Source organism: Berghia stephanieae, chromosome 1 (genome assembly GCF_034508935.2).
Source record: "Berghia stephanieae isolate SIO BIC M18660-M18661 chromosome 1, UCSD_Bste_1.3, whole genome shotgun sequence".
In the NCBI taxonomy this organism is placed as follows: domain Eukaryota; kingdom Metazoa; phylum Mollusca; class Gastropoda; order Nudibranchia; family Aeolidiidae; genus Berghia; species Berghia stephanieae.
The window spans coordinates 49,232,146-49,242,449 of NC_088360.1; the positions used below are offsets into that span (position 1 = coordinate 49,232,146).

Genomic DNA, 10,304 nt, shown 5'->3' on the forward strand with positions numbered 1-10,304 from the left:
CAAGAAATGGGGTTTTAATGTGTGGGCAAAGAAGAAAGGCAATTGATATTTTAAATTAAATTGAAGTAGATATAAATAAAATTTAAAATAAAAACAAAACTTATAAAAAGAAGCTTTCTCCATTTCATTTTTTTTCAACTTATGGTGTACTTTCCAAATTTTTACATTGATATGGATACACCAATTCCCTACCCTCACTACTCTATCTTTTATGTACCCGACATTAAATTGACTGGAAACAATAACATAATACTGCTAACATATCTTCCTCTTCATAAAGTCAACAATTTATTGAATAACATGCTGAATAAAAGTGTTGACTGGATAGTAACAATTTCGTCCCTACCTGAACTCTCCAGTTACATAACGATCTCTGTCTTTAAATATCAAGATTGAGGTCTTGTAAATCTAAATGGAAAGAAGTAGAAAATGAGAAGAGGAATAAAATATGCCATGCTTTTGTTTCTGCTTTCCCCCCAAAAAAAATTGGTGAAAACTGAGAACAAATTTTGAAAAGAGTTTTACTTCAAATTAGATTATAAATCATACCGATAAGATTTAAGGTCTATTTATTCAACATAAAAATGTATTGTTCAGAACCCCTCCCCCCACCCTTCTCCTACCAATCTCTCCCTCACACACACACAATGCTCATACTTAATGTTTATTTCTTCCCACAGTCTTGCTAGTCTTGCTACAGATACTATCTAATTACCCCTGAATCATCTTTCCAGAGTGAGGAACCTACCATCCTAAAATGAAATTGAAAACAAAACAATTCACTTAAACATTCTCTTTACATCAACATTATAAAGTTGTGAGATACCTTTATAGCTTTGTCTGACCCATCTTTGGCAGTTGCATGGTAAACATTTGCCTCTTTCCCTGTGCTAATGGCTCCATTTATCTCTGATAGGGTTCCTTTACTAAGCATTCTGTAGAGAATCATCCGTGTTCTTGGATCCAAAACCAGTTCTACTGTAGCTTGTTGGGATTTGTCTCTCCGTCTGCAATTAATAATCAAAGACAAGATTTTTAAAAATGGCAATCAAAATATAGTTGTTGCCATGAATTTTTCATGAAAAAAATGGTTTTTTTTTTTAGAATTCAGTTACAGCCTGTATAATAAAATGCAATTAATGTCGGTATTGTAATCAAAGCTGGAATCAGGTAATTTAATTGATATAAACAGGCAATCCCAATGATATAAATAGCTCAAAAGCTATTGCCACATGAAACTCATCACAGTCCATTCTCTTTATTACTCCTTGTCCTGTCAATCTTCCATACAACTAGACTCTTAAGATCATATTCACACACATCACACGTGGAAATATAGAAGAGTCCTGTATTGAAACTAAGACTATTCGTACTTGGAAAATGCTGTTCATGAAAGATTATGTGTTGTAACCATAATTTTAGGTATTACCTGAACTTGAGATTCAAATCTTACAGTCTCTACCAAGAAAGGAAGAGAGAGAGAGAGAGAGAGAGAGAGAGAGAGAGAGAGAGAGAGGGAGAGAGAGAGAGAGAGAGAGAGAGAGAGAGAGAGAGAGAGAGAGAGAGAGAGAGAGAGAGAGAGAGAGAGAGAGAGAGAGAGAGAGAGAGACTGAGTGAGAAAGCAACATCTCACAAATGGATATGAGCTGAAAACCCCCATCAAACTCCCTATAAAATACCACTCCAACCTCCTCCTGAAATATATTACCTTCCTTTCTTGTATTCACCTGCAAACAAAACAAAAAAATAAATAAAAGTTAACTTTTCAGAATAAACATTTTGTAAAAATAATTTTAAGATAGTAATAAAGAAAGAATATAACCGCTTCAAAAAAGAACAAAATACCAAACACTGAACATTTCAGACTCAAAACCCTTCTTCAGCCAACAACAAAAAACAATAATGACATAAATACATTACTAAATTCCAGATAAACGACAGAGATTTTTTAAGGTCCTCTCTGTAGAAAAAATCTTGGAAAGTAAACAAAAAAAAAAAGAAAAGGCGTTCGATATGTAACTAAGGATCCACAGCTTCCAGCAGCCTAGTACCATTTTAATAAAGAAAGAAATAAAAAAAGGAGAAAAAGAGAAAAAAAAAATTTATTTGTATTTGACCCCAATGTGTGACATCCCTTTTGTCTTCAATTTTACAATAAAGTGAAGCAATTATTGAGAAAAGAAAAGTTGGACGATAAACAATAAATATTATGTAGTTCAAAATGAAAAAAAAAAAAAGTTTAAAAAATAAAATTGAATACAAAAAAAAAAACCCAACAAATATAACCAAATTTTGACTCCTGAATAAGTTATAGACTCAAATTTTATCGGAATAAATAATGCCAATTTGTCCCAAAAAAAAAAAGAAGTTAAAAATCATACTGTCAAAGAAGAACTAAAACATAACTTACCAACACTAATCTTATTAATTTGTGTATGTAGCTGTTGTTGATTTCTTTGTTGGGCCTGAACCTGAAATGTGATTGAAATAACCGTGAAACTAGCTATTAGATCTCCATTTAACTAAATCTAAAGGTTAAGATATGTGGTGTAACATGTTGAGATTAAGCATGTGTTAATATTTCAAATTTGTAGAACAGTCATTACAATTTTTTTTATGGTGATGAGACAATTTAAAGGGACATTCTTATCATTTTTTAAGTCTTTGATAATATTTCAAGTCTTTAAAAACATTATTACTGACTTTATATATCTGAATTGATTACAAAATATGAAAAGGAAATTTGCAGGATTTCATCAGTAACCTTTTACTGTTTGTGTGTGTGTGTGTGTGTGTGTGTGTGTGTGTGTGTGTGTATGTTTGTGCTGAGAGTGATTTATTTTTATGTCCAATATAACTTACGTTTGCATAGCTTGTAAAAAAAAAAAAAAAAAAAAAAAAAAAAAAAGAAAAGAAATAAAAGATATTAAATAAAAAGAGATTCCACATAATTTGAAATTACTATAAATACTCCCATATTGTCAATTATGTTTTGTCACTTTCCATTTCCTATAAGGTATGACGAAACCTATTGTAGCTCAACACTAAACAAACATAACAAAGTCCACACACAAAAAAAAAAGAAAAAAAAAAAAAAAAAAAAAAGAGAAGAGAGGAGAGAGAGAGAGAGGAGGAGAGAGAGAGAGAGGAGAGAGAGAGAGAGGAGAGAGAGAGAGAGAGGAGGGGGGGAGAGAGAGAGAGAGAGAGGAGAGAGGGGGGGGGGGGGGGGGGAGGGGGAGAGAAAAGAAAAAAAAGCAGAAAGAAAGGATTTGGCAAAAGAAAAAAAAATGAAATAACTTCACGTAAGAAAAAAAAGATCTATTATGGGGAACAATTTCTTAATCAAACCTGGTATTCCTTAGTAGCACCTCCAAGATTTCTAAATTCAATATATTCATCGTCATCATCATCATCGTCATCATCCTCATAGTAATAATCATCACTTCTTAAATCTGTTCCTTAAATTTCAAAATGATAAAAACAAAACAAAAACAAAAACAAAATATGAATGTGATGTGTAATCAATATATACAGTCAAACTTGTCTTAGACAGATATATTTGTAAGAGTTGCATATCATATCAATTGTAAATTGTTAATGAAACTGATCCAAGTCCCAATTATAATTAATTGCATGCTTTTGATCCCTCTCCTTCTCTCTTCCTCCCTCCCCCTCTCTCATTTTCTTTTAAGTTTCAACTCTTTCAATCCTACTTATGTAGGTAGTCCTTCAGAGCCATATGGCCAATGGAGACAGAGTTTATCCCAGTTTCTATTGTGTTAAACAAACAATAGCAATTCGATGCTACCCTTTGGATGTGACACTAGTATATCGCAAACATACTTTCTTTCAGATCTAACAGACCCAGCTACCCAATCACTCCTGGGTGGACAGGGGGAAGGTCCAAATTTTTTTTTTTTTAATTCAGCTTTATCCAGGATCAATCCTGTTTCCTTTATGTGTGAAAGTAATGCTCTAGCCATGGGCTAATTCCAATTGAGTATTGTATTAATCATCTCAACTCAATCAATGTTGTTTGACTTTGAGAAACGCTTTCATTTGATCTAACATAGCCCTTGGTCTTTCATTTGGGAATTGACAAAAGGATTTTGTAACATAATTAGTACAGATACATTATTTACCAACTCATTGCACTGGCTTGACATTTGTATGATGATTGTCTGGTCAAGCATACAGTAAACCTTCAGTGCTCTTAACAGACGAAAGTTAAAAAGTCTGAAATTATTTAGCAGCACCCCCCCCCCACACACACACACAAAACAAGGAAGAAAATTCACCAGTCCCTCGTTCATACTCAAATTACCAGTCCATCGGTAAAAACTCAAACCAAATTCAAAACAACATAATAAACCATATTTCTGCGTTAGAATGTTACAAATTAACACTATCATACACACATCCTTTCCAGGCATAAGAAATTATTTCAGGAAGATTTATACTACCTTATTGATATTATTCCACAATTATCAGATAAATCATGATAAAATGCAAGCGTAATGGAGGGGAAAGAGGAGGAGAGAAAATGATGAGAGGATAAAGAAAAAGGGAGAGAGAGAGAGATAGAGAGAGAGAGAGAGAGAGAGAGAGAGAGAGAGAGAGAGAGAGAGAGAGAGAGAGAGAGAGAGAGAGAGAGAGAGAGAGAGAGAGAGAAATAAAAGTAGACCTCAATACCAGAATGTTATATGAATTTTCATCTCTCTCATTGTAATTAGAGGTTTTTTTAAGAATTCTATTTTTAAAAATAAGTAAATAAAATAAAATAAATAAGAGTCCATAAAGCATCATCCTGCCCCATCCCTTTTCCCTATTTTGGTGACCATCATCTTATCGAAGAAAACTAGCCCGTCTTGTGTCACTTTTGACACGTGGCACCAGCCTGTCTAGACTAACTTCATAAAACTGGGAGTATCTACGGAATTAATACAATAGAACACAGGTGTCAAATTTTGACCCACAACATGATGGTACTCCCCATTAAGAAATATTGAAACTAAATTGGAGATTATGCTGAAACATCAACAACAACAAAAATTCTCTGACATATTTTCTGACTTGTACGTCAGATATGACGATGAAAATGTCTGACATGCTGAAATAACGGAATTCCGAAAATTAAGAGCACTGTCAATTGGGGACAGAGATACGATACTTGAGCCGGATTCTTACTGTGGAAATAGGAGGACTTAAAAAAGAGGGAAAGATCATTTTGGCAAGACGACAAGGCTCAATTTATCTTCATATTTTCTTTTCATGTATAATCATTAAGCCAAAGGCATGTTTGTCTGTGTGAAAGGCATATAGTACTTACATACTATGCAATTTTTAATTTTAAGATTGTTTGATAGTGTCTGACCATTGAAAAGACGAGCAGGTAGCGTGAAGAGGTTTATCTGTTTTGGAGAGTTTCACAGATCTAGATTAGTAACACTCCTGGATCCTTTAAGCACCAATAACAATGGATTCAATTTTCTAAATTAGAAATATCATCAGGCCACTTTACACAAATCCAAGCACTTTTTTGTTCTAGAAATAAGGGCCTTATGAATGAACAAAATGTAAGAAAAAAATATGGCCAATCACAAAAGTGGCAGCCATGGCAGGTGGATTGGAGCACAAGTTCGATTGTGCATAAATTAATTTGTTTACACGGATAACATTCAGGCTCAATTTATCATTCTAACTTTAAAAAATCAAAAGTGAAAATATTGTTCGATGTATCAAATTTTCTATAAATTTAAAACAAAAGGGCAATGAATACTAGAAGAAGTATTAGCATCTTTAAATGAACACCTGATACCACCTAAACTTGTCAGGAGAAAAAGTATTTGAATCTCACTGAACAGCAAGATTTTTTAAATATGTTAAACATCTCTATTAAGAAAAGTTCAGAAATTGAAACATTAAAAAAATATATACATTGCTCTTCCTGGACACAGTTTGTCAACACTTAATAGAAATCTGACAATACAAAAAGTGATATTTACTATAAACAGCTAAAAAAAAAAATCCAGAATAAAATGTATATTATTCATAACATAAATACATTTTCAAGAGATTCCCCAATAATCTAAACAATAATTAGGAAGGCTGAGTAGTTAAATCCAAGCTATTCTTTTAATTCTACGGATAAATGGTTAACACATCCCATGATATAAATTAATTTATGTCATAGAAAGAAATACGTTTGAAATCAGTACCTTTCATATACTGTTGAAGGTCGTCTTTTCTGAGGACAGATAGATAATTGCATGAAATAAGATTTTTAAATACTAAATAAATAATCATTTTTGTGATTGGACTGCAGTCAAAACATTATAAAACTGATGTGAATTTGATAAAACAAATAGCGAATACCATACATAAATGCTCTAATTAAATCTGTCTTGTTCATATATTTATATTTCATCTTATTATACAATTTTGCAGCTTATACCAGGTCGATAATCTGTGTGATTAAATAATTCAACCTCCACAAACAGAATTACTCCCCAATCAACTTAACTGCACAGACCCTATTATTATTAATTACAAATGCTAGTGATCTGTTCAATTTGATCTTCTTTGTTATCACCCCCTCCAACCATGAGAAGTAGGAATGCAAAAAGAATCATAAGCGTAAGTGTAGTCAGGAATGTACTAGTTAGTAAAGATTTTAAGTTTATTATTGTATAAAAGAATGTTTGCAACTTATCATCAAAATTGGGAGAGTGAAAACTTTAGAAAGAGAAAGATCTTGTAGTTAATAAATAATTCATTTGAGCATGCACTATAGTGAGCAGCAGCAGTGGGAGTCAAATTGTGACTGAACTCGCCCAAAGACTGGAAATTGCCGTTCGCTTTTACTAAGTTTTAGGGGGGTTCAATTAAAGATGCATAACTTCGTTATAAAGAGGAATATCGCAGATATCTTGGTATCATTATTTTCGTTACCAACTGGGCACCTAGCCTCAGGATCTACGTATACGGTAACAGTAACATACATGGTAACCTTGAATCTCGCCTTTAATGAAATGGGTTATATTTTGTTTGATTTTTTAAAATAATACACACACACACACACACAGAGCGAGGTCCATCCATTGCTTGTATTGTAGTGGCAAACCAGTTACCGGAGTTACCGTGTACGCAGATCCTGAAGCTAGGTGCACGGTTACCGTGTACATAGACACTGCCAACATTTACAAGATTAAATCTTGTTGTCATATTTTTCAGCCGATAACCCTGTATATGAATCTGTCTGTAAAGTACTGTGTAAACCTCCCAATTGGAGAGAAAGACTTGACTCCGGTGACGTTAAGTTAAACGTTAAAGCATGGCATAAGATCTAAGTTTTCATTCTACATAATAGGGAACTTCTCCATACTATACCATACCACCACTCCTCTACTACGCTCTCTAGACACTAAAATCTCTATATATAGACCTTGTCTTTATTTTTATTGTGTAGGGTTGTATTTTAGGAGCCTAGTTGTAGTTGTAACTGAATATACATTGCAGTAACTATTGTAACTACAGAGACTACTATACTATTACTAGTTACTAGATACTGTAACTGTAACGTCAACATAGGCATAATACGGAACAGTAACAGTAACTAAGCGAGCGTATTCATCATAAAACTAAAACGTTTATATTAGGTACTTTGGTAAACGTCCATTTGGCCCTCCAGCAGGGAGCCGATAAATGGCCTAGTGGCTGTGACCCGATTTTTTGGACTTTTGAGTGACGGGTCTCAGAAAAAGTTCCATAGATTTTTTGTTTATGGATGGATTTTAATGATTGATGTCTTATTTTCTTCAGGAGAAATTACTCTATCGTTTGGTGTAGTATATTTTAAAATCAATGACAATTTAGTAGAACTTTTGATTGTGGATAAAATAGGGTATAATTTAGCTTTGGATAATTAAAAGATTAGAACTTGGTAAATCAAAATTTCATGCTGGCACGTTTATTTAACATCTTAACTTTTTTATAAAATTAAATTCAGGGCAAAGTTGTATACCGCATCCATGAAATTCGTTCCAGTAAAATCCTTACTTAAATCTTAGCGGCCATTTTAGACCAGTTTTGAAATCCAAATGGTGGTTACTACCGGAAATGCAACAATTTTCAGGTCACAAAGTCCGTCAGTAAATAACAAAGGCAAATAGAAGACCATTTTTCAGGCCTTTAAACTAACATAACTTTTTTTCTGCTTATCTGATTTTTGGTATCATTAGAATCGTGTTGAAAAGCACTTTAAAATGATATAGGTTTCATTGAGTAGGGAGTTTAATAGAAATTCTAAATGTACCTCACACACTTGAAACCAATGTCATATCAAAGAGCTGGCAACACAGATTACAAAACAGTTTGAATTTTGTTTGTATCTTGATTAGACATGTAGTTACGGCAGTTCAAAGTCTGAAATTTCAGACCGATTTTTACCCCAAAATTACCATTGCAAAGTTGTGACTGAAATCGCGTGATGTTAATAAAAAATGGTTAAAACAGTCAATATGGAGTTCTTATAATATATTGTATACCAAAATGTTCGTCTTATCGAGGACAATGCATTTACATTAATAAATAGGAAGATAAACATTTCAAATTAACACATTATTACATAATATGACGCAAATGTTACATAATCAAAAACTCGGCTAGACGTAAGAAACAATTTGCTCTATCACTTTTGGATTTATCCCCAATATCTCATTGAAACAATTGCAAATAATTCCCCTCTTCTAATTAATACATAGAGAATAAAAAAGGATTTGAGAGTATTTAAATGAAAAGATATAAACATGTTGTGTAATGTCATAATGAGTTTATTTTTACCTATGGCAATTTAATTGCATATAAATAAAATGGTAGATTGAAAAAGTTCAAATAAATTAATACTTTAAAAAATTCTGCTGAACCACTTTGGGTTTATTGCTATTACATCATTTGAACTGACAATTAATATAATTTTATCCCCCCACCCCCTCCCCCCTTCTCTCTCAATATATGGGGGTGTCAAAACTAATAGAACTTCTTACCATAATAATTATTAAGGCTAAGGCCTTTAGATAGAATATGGATACAAATGATAAACATATCTAAACATATGGGAAAGAAACTTGATGACTTGATGGCAAAGTAAAATAAAATTAAATTAAAGCAATTGGTATTTTTTAAATATCGATATTATTAATATCGGATTTCACAAAGAGAAGAAATATACGAACTTATAAAACAAAAACTATAAAAAGCCTATAAATAAAGTTGGAAAGTATGTATTCAAAATAAAAACATAGCAAATAATAGTACTGAAAATATTATGGACTAAATTTAACATAATACATAACTAAGTTTAAATATCGATATGAATATCGATATCGTCCGGCAGCCATGATGAGAAGATAATGTAAACAAGGCATTTCGGCGCAGAGTTAAAAGGTGTCTGCGCATCGATATAGAGCCCTGAAATTTGGCATGAATAAAGTTTAGATGTTATTCTAAAAACAAGCGTTTAAATTTTAAAAACACACGCGGTAAATAAAAAAATAAATGCATTTGAAAATTGCCAAATTTTAACTTCATATAACTTCTGGAATTATCAATGGATTTTTCCTTAATTGGCACCATTTAAAAGGAAATTGAAAGACGAAAATAATGATATCAAAATATCTGCGATATTCCTCTTTATAACGAAGTTATGCATCTTTAATTGAACCCCCCAAAACGCGAACGGCAATTTTCGGTCACAACTTTCCTATGGGCGAGTTGGGTCAAAATTTGACTGCCACTGCTGCTGCTCCCTAAACTGCCTACATTGAGCTCAATCCAATTTGAATTTTTTACCAAAGTACCTATTTATATGACAAAATCTAGAGATCTTAGAAAGGGTTGGTGGTATGAAAAGGCTCCCTGAATGTCTATCATTAATATTATATAATAGTCTTACTGCGACTGAAACTCTGAAGAATTCACGCTGTTGTTATTATGCACGTTGCCGTTGTCATCAGCGTCGACATCATCGAATTGGCCTTCCACAACTTCTTCCATCTCGTTATTCATATATCCTACTTTTATTTGTTTTGACATCTTCTATTATATTCTGGTATGGGAACAAATATCTAAACCTTAGAATCATATGCATTAACAAAGGTTTAATGACATTTCATTTATATTAGAGAGACAGCAATAGCACTCATTTCAATCATGTCATGCTATTGTGAAAGTTTACAAACAAATGATCGAAGAGTTATTGCCCCTGGACCAAAAACATAAATTGGACAATTCATACGACATCGAGA

The 10,304-nt window shown here is 32.7% G+C and overlaps 1 protein-coding gene across 1 annotated transcript in view; it reads right to left on the minus strand.

Moving 5' to 3' along the window:
* The window catches only part of LOC144976870 (serine/threonine-protein kinase RIO1-like), a 29,729-nt gene extending 19,483 nt beyond the window's left edge, over nt 1-10,246 (minus strand). The window contains exons 1-7 of the mRNA XM_078921413.1: nt 9,953-10,246; nt 6,219-6,247; nt 3,349-3,458; nt 2,411-2,471; nt 1,709-1,727; nt 827-1,007; nt 347-408 (exon numbers count right to left, since the gene is read on the minus strand). Of these exons, the coding sequence (XP_078777539.1) occupies nt 347-408; nt 827-1,007; nt 1,709-1,727; nt 2,411-2,471; nt 3,349-3,458; nt 6,219-6,247; nt 9,953-10,092 (602 nt within the window). The 5' untranslated portion in view covers nt 10,093-10,246. The remainder of the gene's footprint in view (nt 1-346; nt 409-826; nt 1,008-1,708; nt 1,728-2,410; nt 2,472-3,348; nt 3,459-6,218; nt 6,248-9,952) is intronic.
* Nucleotides 10,247-10,304: the final 58 nt, after the last annotated feature.